The 16959-nt window shown below is 41.3% G+C and overlaps 2 protein-coding genes across 7 annotated transcripts in view; both read right to left on the bottom strand.

The window, feature by feature from the left end:
* CABIN1 (calcineurin binding protein 1) overlaps positions 1-9895 on the bottom strand; it is a 110150-nt gene extending 100255 nt beyond the window's left edge. For 3 of the 4 annotated variants that reach the window (XM_083803822.1, XM_083803825.1, XM_083803824.1), the window contains exons 1-12: positions 9741-9895; positions 8539-8674; positions 7515-7580; positions 6973-7037; positions 6454-6546; positions 5974-6087; positions 5667-5801; positions 5233-5413; positions 3882-4011; positions 2834-2983; positions 1462-1754; positions 286-454 (exon numbers count right to left, since the gene is read on the bottom strand). In XM_083803822.1, coding sequence (XP_083659948.1) covers positions 286-454; positions 1462-1754; positions 2834-2983; positions 3882-4011; positions 5233-5413; positions 5667-5801; positions 5974-6087; positions 6454-6546; positions 6973-6975 — 1268 coding nt within the window. In that variant the 5' untranslated portion in view covers positions 6976-7037; positions 7515-7580; positions 8539-8674; positions 9741-9895. The remainder of the gene's footprint in view (positions 1-285; positions 455-1461; positions 1755-2833; positions 2984-3881; positions 4012-5232; positions 5414-5666; positions 5802-5973; positions 6088-6453; positions 6547-6972; positions 7038-7514; positions 7581-8538; positions 8675-9740) is intronic. The other variant, XM_083803823.1, reaches the window with a different exon arrangement.
* Positions 9896-13755: 3860 nt separating this feature from the next.
* DDT (D-dopachrome tautomerase) lies at positions 13756-16259 on the bottom strand. 3 transcript variants are annotated; one of them, XM_083803974.1, is made up of 6 exons: positions 16033-16246; positions 15756-15931; positions 15164-15286; positions 14446-14538; positions 14135-14174; positions 13756-14024 (listed from the first exon to the last, which is right to left on the bottom strand). In XM_083803974.1, the coding sequence occupies exons 1-3, from the start codon at positions 16138-16140 to the stop codon at positions 15214-15216; spliced, it is 357 nt and encodes a 118-aa protein (XP_083660100.1). In that variant the 5' UTR covers positions 16141-16246; the 3' UTR covers positions 13756-14024; positions 14135-14174; positions 14446-14538; positions 15164-15213. The 3 variants fall into 3 exon arrangements, with proteins under 3 accessions (XP_083660100.1, XP_083660099.1, XP_083660098.1); XM_083803973.1 differs by lacking the exon at positions 14446-14538; XM_083803972.1 differs by lacking the exons at positions 14135-14174; positions 14446-14538 and having other exon boundaries at positions 16033-16259.
* Positions 16260-16959: the final 700 nt, after the last annotated feature.

The following is a 16959-nucleotide window of genomic DNA, read 5'->3' as shown; positions in this document are numbered from 1 at the left end:
ACAAAGAATGCCTTGTTTGTCGATCCTGCTCAATTTGACATCTGCATTGTCTTCTAATTGTTTCACATTAACAAAAGTTTTCTAGTTTGTAAATTAGGTTGCAGTAGTTTTCACTAAAAACAGTTTTATTAAATTTATGAGAAGACACTGCATTGCATGTCCTTCAAAACATAGCATGGATATAGTGGTTTTAAGGTTGAGCTGTATCAACCAACCTGAAGCCCAAACAGCTTCCTCTAATTAGCTCTCAATATTCCCAAGATGTAAGTTATTTCTGTACCATACCTGGAAGGAAGGAATTTCACCAACAGTTCCTGAAAGTCAACCTTTTCCTCTTTTTTACACTTAGTGTTCCGGACTCTAGCAGATCTCCGTTTTGCTGTTTCACCACTGTCTTCTGTAATTCTCCTTCTCTTTACACCTTTCTTGGATTTATCTCCTGCAGATATATCACCTAAAAACAGAATTCAAAAAATAAATACTGACAGATTAAACTGACAAAGAAGTGGATAACCTTTTTAGAAAAAAATAATAAGAAGGTGATTTGTGGCTTACACTTATTTTACAGCAATACTCTATTTTCCTTCTGAAGACAGTGTAAAAAATTTTTTAAAAACAAACAAATATAAACTGGCTATGGTATTTTGCTTAAAAATGCTGTTCTGAAGCAAAAAGCAGACTTCTTACTGGAAACTCTGCATTTCATTATTCATTAGAAATCATTATTTTAGTTCTCAAGAAACTTCTACAATGAGAATCACAGGAGTCTGCCTTTACCTCCAACATCACTTGTAAATTCCCATGAATATCAATACTGGTAACTCCTTGATAGTTTTAGATATGTAAATGCATATACAACTACACAATAAAACATTCAAACCTCTTGCTACAAGTTCCAAATAAATATAGCTGACAGCTTGGTTCTCTCAGGTCCTTAAAGATACACATGAAAGCTGAAGAATAACCAAGTCTTATCTTTTTCTGTAACTGCTCATTCATTTCTATGGAGTTCAAGACTCCACGCCATTAGCAGTTTGATGTGCAACACTGCTGGAAAGGAAATATGATTCTTCCTTTTTTCAGTCTGAGATTAGAAGCATAAGTCAACAGCACAAAAACAGGAGTGGTTAGAAACTCCTGCACTGGTACAACAATTAAAAACAAACCAACCTGACTCCCAGATCCATTAGATAGGAAAGCAAGTCCACTGTCCTGAACACTTGTCCCATGTCTGAGTTGCTAGTCAAAGACTTTCAGGCAGTTTAGGTGGCTTACCTTTTCCGGTGCAAACAGTTAACTTTATACAGTAGAAAAAGTGAAGTTGTGTTCTACGTTATACATACGCTAAAAAGGTTCTGAATCCACCAACAAGCAGTTTGGAGACAGCATTTCCCAGTGTATTCTGTAGTGCTTTTAGTACCCAGATAAGTAGGAAAAATCATGAATCTTAAACTGAAGTACCTTGCTCACCTACAGTAGCTCCTGGTTCCAATACATTCTGGCTGTGGCTTGGAAAATTGGTTGTTGCTGGAGTATAAGATAACACAGGATCTGCAATTGTCACCACTGCATTAGTGCTGACTGGAGTTGGCTGAATAACACTGACAGGAGTAGAGGTAGGAGAAACAATCAAATGTTGAACTGGGTCTCGGTACTCTGAGAGATCAATTCTCTTTCCCAGACTTGGTCGAGGAGGATCACATGTTGTGAGGTGGTGATACATGGCCAGTAAAGCTTCTCCTAAACACTTCCATCTGCACGTGAAAACACAACGGTATCATAACTTCATTAGTTCTTGTCACATTATATGCTAAATTATATTTATAAACCTAATAGCATTCAGCATTGTTTTTCTCTAATACTTAGAGGTAGCAAGAGCAGCTTTTTCAGCAGAAGAATACATGTAATCTGAGAGTCAAAATCTGTTACACAGCTACAGAAGCTGGAGAATATCTTCCAGTATTCCTGTCATATGGGCCATTGACTATTCCAGGCCTGGAACAGAGGTCCTTAATATCTTTCCTCCTTGAATACACCACTTAAAAACCAAGAACAAAATATGGCAACAGAGAAAAGTTTTCAGAGGAAACTGGTGCATCAGCTGAAGTAGGAAGGAAATGGCGGTCAGCGTGCCTAGTCTCAGAAAATGTCTTTCATGAATAAAAGATCTATGCAGTAGTTGCTGAGGAAATTAAATTACTCTGTACTGAACTGTAAAAAAAAAAAAAGTAGTGTCAAAAGGAACCATTTTCAGATTCTGCATTTAATCAACAACAATAAAAAAATAACCCTTATCTACAAGTAGATGTAACTTCTCTGCAAGATAACCTACATACAGAGTCCGTCAATATTCCAGGAAAACGCGCAATAAAAACCAACCCTTTATACCTTAATAAAGACGTATTTAACAACATAAAATAGTATCCTTATATCTTGCTGCAAATAAAGAACAGCAATTTGTTTACGAGTTTCCAACATACCAATTGTAAAAAACATTTTTTTAAAACCTAAACTTACTTCGAAGTTCTTGTACAAACTAGTCAAACAAAAAATCCAATAATACAGCTAGAATGGTTGCAAAATCATTCTTAGTTAAGATTTTTTAACATCAGTCTGAAGTTCTAATTCAAAGGTTGAAAATTGATATATATGTGGCTTACAATAAAATTGTAAGCAGAGCAAAACAACCTATAGATTCATAAAATATGGAAGTATTGTTCACTTTTTTTTTTTAAGCAAGAAAAGCCTGCTGGATAAGCTTAAAGTGGAACATAGTTGTCAGCATACGTAGCTTCTGATAAATTTATTACAAACAGAAAATATGAAGACCTACGTGAAGAATGGAATTGGCTGGACCAGTTTGAGTTCTGGTTCTCTGTCTCGCACTAGCAAAGCCTGTCTTTTCTTACGTAGCTCCAGTGCTTCATCTATGATTCTTCCTGTTTCAGCTGCACTCACATTTACATTATGGATAGACATGTCACTAGGAAATATTAAGAAGAAAAGGGTTTGATTTTTTAAAAGGCACAGGGAGATTCATTTTATATTTTCCTATAATGTAACAAAAATAGTGTTAAAACATGCATTAAAGAAACATTACTTTGCAAACTTTATAGCATGCACGTAGAAGTGTTCACCATCAGAAATCTTTGCTCTTTTAAAAATTAAGAAATAAGTTGAGGTTGTCCTACTCTGTTTTCCAAATACTGAGAAATGAAAGGAAAGCAGTAGGCAGTGTTTTCTTTCTTGAACAGTGATAACTTAGAAATTCATGGTTCAGAAAATAAATGTACAGCTGAGAAATTCCTTTCATTCCATAGTGCTACTCTGAACAATTCATGTAATCACAAAAAATTTCGAGTTGAAAATCATCTTGTATATTCCAAGTCTAGGAATGAATTTTTGGAAGCTAAAAATAGTCCGCTCTCTCAGAGATATCACAGTCCAGAAACAAAAGCCAAGTGGCTGAAAGCCTTGGCTTAATTCAACATGCAATTCATTTTAATAGCCAGACCTAAGATAGCTTAATAAATCAGGTTCTCTTTAAGTAAACAGAACTTTCTGTGAAGTTATCCATTCTCTCCTAAATCTTCACTCTAAATATATTTTCACATTTCAGATGTTAGAATATAAAAGGTCAGTTACCTTGGGCAGATCCCATAAATTTTATGGGCCTCTACTTTCCCCCCGACATTCTGTCAGTAGCTGCAACATTTAGCTTTTTTTGTTGTTGTTGCTGTTGTTGCTTTTTGTTTAATTTAGAAGATATGTCAGCAAGATGTTGTTATAGCTTAAAGCATTATATCACACCAGCTTTTCTGAACTACCCAAGCCTAAAATTCACACTCCAAACGCAGCACACACTATAAGATAACACCCACCATTTGAGGAACATCCTTAAAGAATCTTTCCGGAGGCAAGGTTGCTCCTCAAAGATCTTCTCCTTCAGAACCAATCCTTTGCTGTACAGACAATCTTTTTCCAAGGCTTTGCAGATAAAGTACAAACATGCTGACAGAGAAATGAAAATTGAATGGTCAATTGCTACTTTGGCTCACGCAAACAATCCCATTTCTGGGCTTCATATACACCACTAAACTCCAGCTGAACATGACATTTACAGAAACCAATAGCTTTGTAACGTGTCAGATAACTACATGCATGAAAATACAGTTAAAACAACCTATTACCTCTTCTCGAGTATTACATCTAGTAAAAAAACACATTAATTTTGTTTAAACACTTTTACTGTACATTTTTTATTTACTTTTAAGACTCCCAACCCTGCACAAAGGGTATTAGAATTTTGTAAAGTGGAATCACAATTGTTTACCATTTTCATAGTTATCAAATGTCTTCCACTGCTGCAATAAGCAGTGAATCCCACCCAGGCTTTTGCTCACATGGGTAACTACATAAAGAGAATTCGGCTTTGCAGCTTCCAGACTGACAGACGGCTCTCCTGGAGCAAAAGTGAATTTATATTACAGTTACTCTGAAAACAGTGAAGTGATTCTTTCTAAGAACTGAAACACTATTTCTTGACTGGTCTGGGCTACAGAAGACACAGTCCAAAGCTCAAAGTCAAAACATGACCTGCTAAGGATCAAGTCCTTTTAGCCAAGCACGTCACGGAAGACCTAACAGCTGACGGACTCTGGAGTAGAAAATTCAAATACCCTTAATTCAGACCTCATTTATCATTGACAATACATTCTGCAGTCCATTTCAAACACTTAACATGTCAACAGCACATCCTTTGGTGAAAAATAACCCACTTGATACCTGACAGAACACAGAGGTCTGACAGTTTTCATTCCCCTTCTCCTCCCCCTTATACACCACTTGTGACTTTCTCTACTGAACTAACAAACATGCTAGTTAGGTATTTGTTGCTGTTGGTTTTCATTTGTTTGTTTTTGTTGTTTTTTGGTGGTGGTGTTTGTTTTTGTTTTAAAGAAAGATATTTTAGCACCAAAAGCAGAGATCCAACACCAAAATGTAGATCTACTCATATTTCTTGATAAACACCATACCGGGCATTTATTTTTAGGATAAGCAGAGTTCATAAAAATCATAACTTATCATGATGTAAAAATCTCCATCACATCCTAACACACTGCATGCTTATGGGAGATATACTTTCTCCTTTACAACTGCATTGTGTTACAATTTTTAACATGAAATTATACATTTTTTCAGATTCTTTTAAAGGACTATTGTTGTACTTACTTGTGTAGTCACTGAGTGTGTACAAGATTGTGATAAGGTTATCTAAACAAGGCCAGTGATCAGGATTACATCTGAGACCTTCTTCAAACGCATGACGAGCCAAAGGTAGGCGGATAAGTTTTATTGCCACACGACCAATTTTATACCATAGGTTGACATCAGTAGAGTCTAGCATTACAGCCTAGAAAGTATAACAGACAACATTGGTCACATTTCAGACATGCACATCTGCTTGTTTACAGAGACTATCCCTGCTTTAGCTTTTCACTGGGACACTACTGGCTTGGGGAGTGAATGGTGGGCATATAAAGTCAGAAAGCACACAGAACTCAGACATACATATAAACGAGGTATACTGAAACGTGTACATCTGTATTTTGGTAAGTTGTTGCAAACATCCAGGCACCAGTATTTTATTTCAGCTGTTACTGTACCTCCAAATAAAACTCCATGGCTGTCTCTAAGTCATCCCTCTGTGCTGCCAGTTGTGCTAGGTTTTTATAGGTGGAATATTTTAACATCAAGCCTGGATGTTTCAGCCCTTCTTTCTCATCACCAGAAAGAACTGCCTAGAAACAGTAAAAGAAATGCAACATGGGCATTAGGAATTAGACAAATTAAAAATAGCAACAAAAAAGTTGCCAAGTGAGAACACTGACATTTGTAATTAGCCAGTAAGAAGTTAAGGCATACAAAATATAATAACAGTTTATAGAGTTTCATTCTCTAAAAGCCACTGACCTCTCGCAAAAGACGAATCTCAAGCAGCTCATGATAAGCTTTAGCAGACTCTTCAAATCGGTCATGTTTCTGAAGGTCCAAAGCTTTGTGGTACAAAGCAAAAGCTTCTGCTTCCTGTAGTTTAAGAAGTTAGAACATATTCTGTAGGGTAATTTTATCAAACATAACAACATAATTATTTTTAAGCAAAATTAGATTATTTTGTGCTTTTATTTCACCATTTTTCAGACTAGCTTCTGAAAAGATAGGGCGCCTTTAATAGTACTTACTGCTGCGTATCAAGTCTTCATCCAGAAGAACACTAGCTTTACTAACCCCGTACAACTCAACTGAATTTAGGTTGTTAAAGGAAGGTTCAAAAGGTAAGATATTAACAAAACTTTCTTATGAACAAAAAATAATGGATAACCGATCTCTGCAACAAGAGAGGACAAAATTCCCACCCATTATGTCCCTTTGTAAAATTGTGGGTTTACTTACTTGTGCTTCCTTTGTCTGTGTTTTATGACTTTTGAAGCTACCTTCATAGTCATCCTCAATTGTGGAGCTTGCGTTCAGTGCTGCAATTCGAATCTAGAATGACAGTTGAGATGCCACAAGAACTGTTACATCTACACAAGTCTCAGTTTCTCTTGCAAACTTTTTAAAAAAAAACAACCAAACTTTACTTGGCAAACACACTCTGCATAATGCTGCAAGAGCTGCAACGAATTTAGGCATCACTAATATAATACACGCAAATACTAATACATCAAAATCTCTTCCCTAAAGTCAGCTGAAAACAAAGTTAAAATTTCAAACGTCTTTCAAGTAATAGCTTTCCTAGAAAGTACAAAATACATTACAGTGAGGCTTTTCAATTTCTTAAATTTACCAATAGCTACAATCACTCCGAATCCAACATTCTCATTATATCAATTTATTCTTTCTTATTTCTGGGGAAAGAGAAAGTTTTCAATTTGCAAAACATCTTGAACACCATGTCAAATAAGCCCTTACCATGTTTGTAAGTATTCACACTGTCGTTCTCCAGGATTAGCAGGGAGTGCTAAACACCAGCAAATCTGGAAAGCAAATGGGATTAGAATATTTATTCAATAAATAAAGAAAGCATTCAGAAATAAAAGACAGGATGGATTTACTTTAAGTGATAACCAATTAACTGTCCTATGTCACCACCACCCCTCATGCCAAGAGACAAATTGCCCTACCACGTAAGAATAACAACATTAAAGTTAATTTTAACTAAGAACCGAGAATAAAATACAAAGTTAAGCACACATTACTTCAGGATGGCTTTCCCGGTGGTGATGGGGTAGTGGAAGTATTGGCAATGTAGTTACAGCTGTAAGATTATTTCATTACTGTATATTTAGTGAACGACATTATAGTAACATTTAAACATGAATCCCTGGAATGACAAAAGCTTGCAAAAGAAAAATTTCTTGTGTACAATGGCATTACATGAGCATGAATCATTACAACTTATGAAATTGTTTTCCCATTATTTAAAAAAAAAAAAAGTGGAACTTCTCCTGTACCCTTCATCTGCAGCACAAAGCAGGGTACTCTCTCAAGCCTCTAAGAATCAGCAACTGCCATGGTTTCTAGAAGAAGAAATGAAAAAATGGTAAAGCCACCCAAGTCCCATTGACTTTGCAGCAGATCACAGTGGCTACTCATTACTCAAAATACTGTCTACACCTAGAAATTCTTCTGATTTAAAATGTTTTTATTACTGCTTATTATTATTTATATTATTAAAATGCTTTTATTACTGTTACAAGTTCACTGCGCGAACTTTTACTAACTAGTATTTCTTCATTCTGCAGGGGAGTTACTAATATTTTCAGTCTTTTTACTGTTGATAAAAAGCTTGAAAGGGGAAATACAGGTTATAAGCGTGAAAGTCATTTTTCCAGAGAATTAAACCCAAATTTAAACTGCTTGAAACATGTTAGTAAAAGCAAAACACTAAGGAGTTTTGTGGGGCTTTTTTTTTTAAAAAAAAAAAAAAAAAAAAACTTCACTTATGTATAAAACCTTCCCATCAACTGAAACAGAGATGACACATGCAGAACAGGCTAAAAATTGTCTTTAATATTGGAGACCACATTAATAGAAGAACAATTCCAAAATTAGCCGCAGCAGGAAGTAGTGGGAGTTTTGAAGTATAAATTGAATTCATACGTTATCATGATCAGTCCTGCTTGTAGAAAAAACAGTGCTTTTACACGAATTTCATCAGTTCAGCAGATACTTTGTTTGCCCACACACTATTTACTTTACCTGCAGCTAAATGAGACTGACAACTACACACCAATAAAGCATTTTTCCTTTTAAGTCACTCACTGAACATTAATAAAACATCAAAGACAAGAATTCCTTGTCTATATTGCAAATGTAGAAAATATATACAGAGAGACTAACGTTATCTCTTTTCAAAAGTACTGAACGCCCCAGGTTTTGACAGAAAGTGCAGACACTTACGACATCTAAACAAATCAGGCTGTATGATCCCAAATCAATTAGATATTTAAACTGAGGATTTTTAAGTTCACTTACAAATACGCCCATATGCAGAAACGCATTCGATGCTTTTGCTGAATCACATAGTCTTGTTAAAGGCTGTACCAAAGTCAACAGGAGAGACTACAATCAGTAGTTCACTTCCACGGCTGGACTGCCAATGAGACTGCAACTACAGAAAAGGTGGGGAAACGATTTTAATTCTACTTTAATTTAAATGAGAAGTCTGTGACAAATATTTAGCAACTCTCCTCTCTGGTGGTCACAAATTGAGACTGTAAAACCAAACAGAGCACAATGCTGCTGGAAACAGGACGAAAAAGCAACCTTCACACAGCTTTTATGCTGCTCTGCTAGGCGAGTGTTTGTTTTTCTTTTTTTTTTTAAGCCAGGCACTGTATGTGCATGTTATCCTGACTGTGGACTGAGTTACAACAGTCTCAGAATATCTCAGAATATACTAAGCCACAATAAGAACTTTCAGAGCAACATAGTGACATCAATTAGGCGGGGAAAAACAATCAGTCTAAACCACAAAACATTCCAATCAGTTTGAAATCTTTCAGTTACAAGAGTGTCTTTGCTTGAACTGTGGTTATTACAGGTGAACACATTATCAAAAAGCAACAATAGCCATTAAGGCCTCTTGACTCTAAAATCTTCTCTCCTTTTTCCCTTAATAGGTTAAAACTTAGGTAAAAATTTCAAGCGACTCTTGTTCCCAGTTATCATAACATCCTTTGGGTGACTCTCAACTTCAAAACCAGAAACAAAGGGAGTGACCTGGTGTTTCCTGGCATCTTTTATTGGTGCTGTACATAGAATTACACACTGTAAATACGTGTTTGTTTAAAGAATACTTGGGGTTTGGGGATTTTTTTGTTTTCTGTTTGTTTTAACACCGCAAAGCTCACCTCCACCGCATTTTAGCGACAGCCGCTTTCACTGAAACGCGGTAACTCTCCGCAAAGCGGAGGGGGGACACCTCTCCCACTGCTCGCCAGACTCCCCTGCCCGCAGGGTGGCCCAAAAAGGGCTGGGAGGCGGCCGGGGGAGGGAAGGAGCCCCCGTTTACCTTCAGGATGCCCTCAGGGAACAGGGCAGGAGAGGCCCCGCCGCGCCAGGCCAGGCCAGGCTCGGCTCACCCGCCCTCAGCACCGGGCTGGGCAGGGCAGGGCAGGGCACGGCAGGGCAGCCCCTCACGGCCCTCCGGGGGCTGTGGCGGAGGTGACACTCACCTGGCAGGGCCGCCCCGCTGCCCCGAGCAGCCGTCGGGCCGCAGCCGCCGCGGGGCTCCCGGAGCGGCTCCCTCAGGAGAGCGGCGGCCACCGCCTCCTCACCGATCTCCACAGCAACCGCCCCGGAACCCGTCGGCAACAAAGCGGCTGCTCATTGGGCCAGGGAGCTTTTCCTCAGCCAACCAATGGGAAGGGGGGGAGAAGACAGGCGGGAACGGGCTGAGGTGGACAGCGGGCGGGAAGGCGCTGCCCCGCCGTGAGGGGCGCGGGCTTAGAAACCGCCCAAAGTGCCGGGTTTTGCCTCAGATTCCCTGTGGGGACAGCTAGGGATGGAAACGTGCTTTTACGTGGCTGAGATAGGGGAGGTTTTCCTGTACGATGGCATGACTTCAGGCAAACAATTAGCAAAGACAACTACTTGTGGAAAAAAAATATTTAAAAGTAATATTATGATATTGCTATCAGTCTCAAAGAGCAGGTGTATTACCTAAAGCACTCATGAAGGCTTCTTGTGAGGAAAGCACCTGAGCATGCACAGGCAATGAAGAACACGCTCAAGCCTTTACCCAATTTGTGGCATATAATCACGTCTAAAGTCACTGATTGTTAAAGTGAGTCTACACCACACTGCTGAAGTTAAGCATGAGCTCAAGCATTTCACTGAATTAGCACCTCCCTTGGTTTTCATTACACATCTGACAGGGCAGTTAGCATCATTAATTTTAGCTTCATCTGTGCCAATAATTTTAGCTATAAACTGCATATGCAGGAAAATCAGTTTGGGGAAACCCATAATATGCACATAACATATACAAGTGCTGTGGCAGTATATCTTAGCAGTTATGTGTTTATGTAAATCATTACCAGACAAATAAACTTTGTGTCTTATTTTCAATCTGGCTTAGTGAATCACTGTTATGTGGAATAATTTACAAAAGTTACTGACGTGGCCATGGTGGGGAACACCAAACATCGGAGCGTGTTTCTCAGGAGCACCCTGTAGGCAAGAGCCTCACGTGAGAGTGACGGTTTGGAACATGGGAAGTGCCTAAACAGTTTTTTATTTTTATTTTTAAATCTGATTATCAAGTTATAATCAATAAACTTAATTATAGCAATTTTTATGTTAGAAGCTTGTCACAAATGACGACTAGGGAACGCCAACATGCACTTAGAGGGAGAATTAAGAGAGTCAATGAGCAGCAGAACATCAGGAATTAAATAAAACAAATTGTTGCTTGTAGGAATAAGTCTAGTATAATCAGAGGGGCGCTTGCTGGACTCTAAGTTGATTTTTCAGTTCTGATACTCAAATCAATATAAAATTATTTAAACTGTAATCCATGTGATTCGTGGAAGAACTCTATAACTCAAAGCAAGTAAGTTATAAAGTAGGTATGTGGTTTATTTTGGCGCCGGGCACATGTGTGATAGCTCCCAAAGGCATGCGCACCTTAACACGGCAACTTGCTCTGGTTATATGCAGTAAAAAGTTACATATGCATGAAGTTTCCCAATACGCCTATACATATTCAAAACCTATCCCCGCTTTGTATTAAAATTAGCTCCAAGAAGTCATTTCCATAAACTCCTCCCATCTGCGCCTGCGCGGTGCGTTCTGGTGGTGGTCGTCGGGGGGTCGTGGGGATGAAGTCCGATAACTCCTCTTCATCACCACTGGTTGACCCCCTGCCTTTGTACAGACTCAGGTGCTCCTTGGCTCTTGTCCAAACCACAAGGTCGGTCTCAGCTGGTTTTTGAGACAGGTTCCCCATTTTTGGCAGGAAACATCTTCTGTGAGGGGCCCCGAGACTCCTTGTTTCGGTTAATTTGCACAGCAGTAAGCAAAGACACTCAGCAATATCTATTTTAAAGCGATTAAGCAAGCCCCCATTCTTTCATTCCTTGTTTTAATAATTACAATTGTTTCATTTAGAAATCATTAATACAATTAAGCAAGCCCCCATTCTTCTATCCCTGGCTTCACATGCAGCTCACCTTAGAGATCACAGTTCTGAAGAAAAACTGATCTGTTCACACAAGTGGTCTGTGCTGAAGGAAATGGAGGGAGCTACACTGGAAGCGTTCCCTACTGGGAAGAGGTCACAAGAGGGAAAAAGTATTATGTTTGTTTTGAAAAAAAGTCTGGATGGCTATTTATTTACACAGAGGAGAAAGCTGAAGGTGGAGAAGCTGTGTGTTGGCTTGACACAGTTCAGACTGAAGCATTTCACAAGTTTTTACACTGTAATCTCCCTTTTTGTAAAGAAACTTCAGGGCTGGGGTGAAATTTTATATACGGGAGTATGTAAATATATTTGAAATATATATTGTGTGAGAAAATACTACCCATCTTTCCATCTAAGAATGGGGTTGCCATCCACATACACTGCAGTACCACTCCATTGTGCTTGCAGAGTAATTTCCACAGCTATCATGATTTTGCAATACTTTTCTGCCAGTAGTGCCCTTCAGGGTGTCACTGGTCCTCTGTCTTGTGTAAATACACAGAAAGGTTGTCCTTGCTTCAAAGGCCTTGAGGCTAAGAAATAGTTACACAGTCTTCAAAATCAGGTCATTACCTTTGAATATGCAAACATGCCAATACAGTGATCTCAAACAAACCAACAGAGGCCATTTCTGGGAGCAGAGATATTTATTAATTTTAGAAGGTTAAGCCTGGGAAGTTACAGATGTCAGTAAAACAGTAAAAGAAACAACTTACTATAGCTGGGAGATTAAATCCAGATGACAGGCAGACTCCATACCATGGAAGCAGAACAATCTGCACATAGCATTCAAGGGAAGGGGATTTTATAACACTGTTTTTGAGTGCTAGATAAGGGTGGTGTATCTAATTTACTCTAACCAGCAAACATAAGAAACAGAGATGTAAGAAAATGTTTCCTGCTTCTGGAGGACGGTGTGCATACTCCAGGCCCACATAACCCCCTTCAGCATATCCTTAAAGGCCTAAAATAATACACTAAGCTAATCTAAAATTAGCTCAGTGTAAGAAAAATAGCCCATCTATTTAGATCAACATGAACATAAGTATACTCAGTACCAACAGTTCATGAAAGAAAGCAGCCAGCAGCGAGTTCATACACTATCAGCATCTCATTCTGCACTGACAGGCCCCAGCACCAAAAAAGCATTAAATCGGCTCAGGCCAAGACACAAAAAAAAAAAAAAAAAAAAAAAAAAGATGTTCCCTTGATCAATATTTTAACCGCTCTCATAAAAAAAAGCTCTAAGTCCATGAACCATAAAGTTCTCAAGATGGTTTTTACCCAGCACTTTCACTGCAATCTTACATTATTCCTGGATGTTTTGTCAGACTACCGCCAGAATGCAGCTATGACACGGAGACGGGTAGGAAAGTCACATTTAATCTCTGAGGATCCTTTTCCTGAGACATCTTTGCGTGGTGTATTCCTCCAAGCTTTCCCTCTCCTTCTTTATCTCTGGCTGCTCAGTTCCACAGTGCTGGGAAAGATAAGTCCCAGGGCAAAAGCTAACGTGGGGCATAGCGGAAGGTGAAAGGAAGGAACACAGCCTACAGTAATGCCCAGCAGTGGTCAACACTGCCCAAACAAGCAGAGCTGGGGCACAGGTCAGAACAGGTTTCTGTAGTGGAAACGAAGGCTTTGGCAAGAATTTCTGCTTGATCCTTCAAGGCACAGAAGTACCTCCAGGAAATGAGCAGTTTGCGGATCGGGATTAAAGCTGCATTATTTTCTGCATTTCAGAGTATTCACTTAAAGTTGGTCAGCTCTTTTACACCTCAATAGCAAAGCAAGGGCTGCCCACCTTCTTCCCTGCAACAAAGTACATTTTAGTTACATGTGTATCTCACCTTCAGTTCACCTGTTTATTACCTTGTTTCAAAAACATTTAGTTGAAGAGACCTGAGAAAGTGTAGAGACCCAGGCAGCCAAGGCATCTATCTCTACCAATGAGAGCTAAGAAAACAAAAACCAAATTGTAAGCCAATAACTGACACTCATCAAAAGAGGTTCTGATAAATTTTATTAATCAGTTGTGTGGGCCCCCCAGTGGCCCTGAATGAGATTTTGCAAACATAGAAGATATTTAAGCTGCATAGGGAATAGCTAACTTCTAATGGTAATTAGATAGCATATTTTCAACTATCTTGAGACCTCAAGACATAAACAAATAAAAATCTAATCAGAATTATGAAGGAATGCAGAAGTACTCTTCAGCCTTGTGTCTCCATGGACCTCCACGCTCTTAGCTCCTCTGTGCCTCCATGTCTAGTACCTGACGAAGTCACAAAGCGGAAAGGAAACTGATTAAAGTTTTCATTATCAGTGGAATGCCGCGATAACATTATACATGAAAAGTACAGTGCTTTTGTTTTAATAAAATACCATATATATTCCAGATATAAAGCGATGGAGCATGCAGGTCCTAAAAAACAAAACGCTTCCATTCAGAATGAAGCGTAACAACAGCTGAAGTTGTAAGGGCCCAGGTCCAATAGGCAGAGCGCTGTCACTGTGCTAAGTCACTTGTGTACAGCTGCAGCAGCCCCTCCACAGAGGACAGCGAGCTGAAAACCTCAGCCACAGGGCACGGCAAGGTGCTGTATCTTTCTGAAACTCGCTGTAACAGTGGGGTAAGGAAAAGTATTTTGAACAGCTGGGTAAATGACAGGGATTAAAGCTAGCAGTAGCAGAACCTTCAAAATATTTTCCCGTGGCACAGTGCAATTCTTCACAAGCAGCTGCCTCCTCTGCACACTGCCATCGCCACACATTCAGCCACGAAAATTCTGTGGACAAATAAAACTTTGTGCGAGGAGTCACCGGCAGCTGGCAATAGTAGACCACAGAGCACAAAATTTGATGTGAGCCTTAAGTAAACAGTGAAATAAATGCATAAACCTCCCTCCCAGTAATCACATCTCTTTCTAGAAAGGGCTTCTGGGAAGCCCGAAAATAGAAGAACTTGAAGGGATATCCCAGGTCTCCTCAGCCAGCCTGAGAGCCTTCTGCTGCCACAGGGAAACAGAAAGTAGAATCTTTCTGCATTGCAAAGTATGAGGAAATCTGGACAAACTGGAGAACCTCCGCGATTCTCAACACAACCAGATGTGTTCTGGATTTAAACAAGCTTTGCACTGCTACAAGGAGATTCGTCTAGGCCTGGTAAGCATGGCCATCACCAGACTGCTAATGGCAAAACCACGGGGTTAGCGACAGGCAGCTGGAGAGCCTTTGGGCTACAAGACAGGCTTGAGATAAAGACCTCAAACTATTCTAATAAAATCACTACAGCTGATTGCACCAGTCTTCAGCTTTGTAGGCACATGCTGCAAAGGCAGGAATGAAAGACGCAGGTGAAAGTGCAGGACTATTAGAGCAATAAGAGGAAACAAGATAGATGGAGCTGGTCACCTCTGGGTTGTCTTCATCATTGCTTTGTTCCCACGGACTGCTTGAGGGAATCACAGGAAAGTCATCACTGTCCTGTTCTTGCCGATCTGCCAGGGCTCCAGTGGGTAAAAGCGGATGACAATCCTTATTGGATATAAGAGCAAAAACGCATCGGACAAAAAAAATATTATTTTACAGCGAGTTGTTATCCCTGCCCAGATTGCAGCAAGCTAGGAAATCTTCACTAAGCTCCAGCAGGCTCACACTGCAGGGCGTTAATTTAACAGAAGCACAGACAGGCTGCGCGCGGGCAGAGTACAAACAGGTGCCAGAGTTCATCTGCACAAACCCAACTGCAGACTGAACTTCAACGCCGCCTGTACGAGAGACTCGTCCCTTTCAGAAGCACCCAAGCATCTCCTAACCCTGCCGGGTGTTTATCCTGACGGCACCCCAGGGGCAGGGGAATATCATTACTTTCCTTGTGGGGACGGGGCGGAGGGGCCGAGCCTCCAGCCCGGCCGGCCGCGGGCCCCGGGGCCCAGAGCGGTCCCCCTGGGCCGGGACAGCCCGGGGACAGCCCGGGGACAGCCCGGGGACAGCCCGCACTCACCGCTCGGTGCTGAGGCCCAGCTCCGCCGTCAGGAAGTCGAAGAAGCGGGCGCTGTGCGCCTGGTTCTGCTGCGCCGAGCCCACCACGCCGATGGAGGAGACGAGCAGCTGGGCGCAGGGCTCGGCCGAGCCCGACACCACCATGGGCAGCCCGCTGCGCACCGTCACGTTCACCCGCTGCAGGCACACGCACGGTCACGGCCGCGGTCCTGGTCCCGGTGCCGGTCCCGGTGCCGGTCCCGGTGCCGCTCTCGGCCGCCCCCCGGCCCCGCACTCACCTCAGCGGGCTTGCCTAAGATGGCGGCGGTGGCGGCGCACAGCTTCTGCGGCAGCTCCGGCGGCAGCCGCTCGGCCGCCAGGTTGGTGTCCAGCTCCACGAACGGCATGGCGACCGACCGACCCCACAGCGCCGGGAGCCGGGCACGGGGAACGGGGAACCGGGAACCGGGCACCGGCTCCTCCCCGCCCCCGTCCCGCTCCGCCCCGTCCCGCCCCCGGCACTGCAAGAAGTGAGACATGCAGGGCGGTTTCTTGTCTTGTCCCGTATAAATAATCATCGCCCCCACATTCTGCAGTCGGGATTTGAGCGCCGAAGTTGGCAGCAGTGCCCCTGGCAGCAGCATCCCAGCTGCAGCTCAGGCTTCTCACAAGCTGAGGTGCTGTGCGGGGAGGTTCCTTGTGCTGATTTACAGCAAAAAGTTATGAACCACCTTGGCTACAAAGTCATCGTGTGTAAGGTACAGCACTGTGGTGAAGGTTGGCCCTGTATGATGTGATTTTTTATTTTTATTTTTTAATTTTCCACAGTTATCGATGAACCTAATGAAAACTGATAGAGCTGCTCGCCTTGCTGAGGGAGTTGTTTGGCCTTCAGTGCTGCCAGCGAGGACAATACTGGCACGGGGAGCAGTGTGTAAAGCAGCCAGCAGAAAGGCTGGAATCGGATTTCCAGGAGAGACTGACTGCAAAAAGAGAGACAGGATGGAGAAGGGGCTTGGCAGCTGGCAGGGGATGGCTGCTGGCTGCGCTGAGCGGTGGCACAGAAGCTCCCCTCAAACCCAGAAGAAATAACCCAGAAAAGCTGTTAGATTTCAGGCTAAATTTACAGAAAGATATAATCTCATAATTAAGGGATGATCTTGAGCTGCAATAACCATGAATTCATACAGTGTTACTGCCTACATGGTATTTTTCCACACAGTAAT

This window comes from Anser anser (genome assembly GCF_964211835.1).
Source record: "Anser anser genome assembly, chromosome: 18".
NCBI classification, from domain to species: Eukaryota; Metazoa; Chordata; class Aves; order Anseriformes; family Anatidae; genus Anser; species Anser anser.
The sequence above is the reverse complement of the archived record's forward strand: the minus strand, read 5'-3'. Positions and strand labels throughout refer to the sequence as shown.

What these genes read in the sequence shown, in the direction of transcription:
- DDT (XM_083803972.1), bottom strand. Translation starts at nt 16,140, where the DNA reads ATGCCGTTCGTGGAGCTGGACACCAACCTGGCGGCCGAGCGGCTGCCG. An exon ending in TCTTAGGCAAGCCCGCTGAG is followed by an intron (nt 15,932 to 16,032) that starts GTGAGTGCGGGG and finishes GTGTGCCTGCAG; the next exon opens with CGGGTGAACGTGACGGTGCG. An exon ending in CTGGGCCTCAGCACCGAGCG is followed by an intron (nt 15,287 to 15,755) that starts GTGAGTGCGGGC and finishes ATATCCAATAAG; the next exon opens with GATTGTCATCCGCTTTTACC.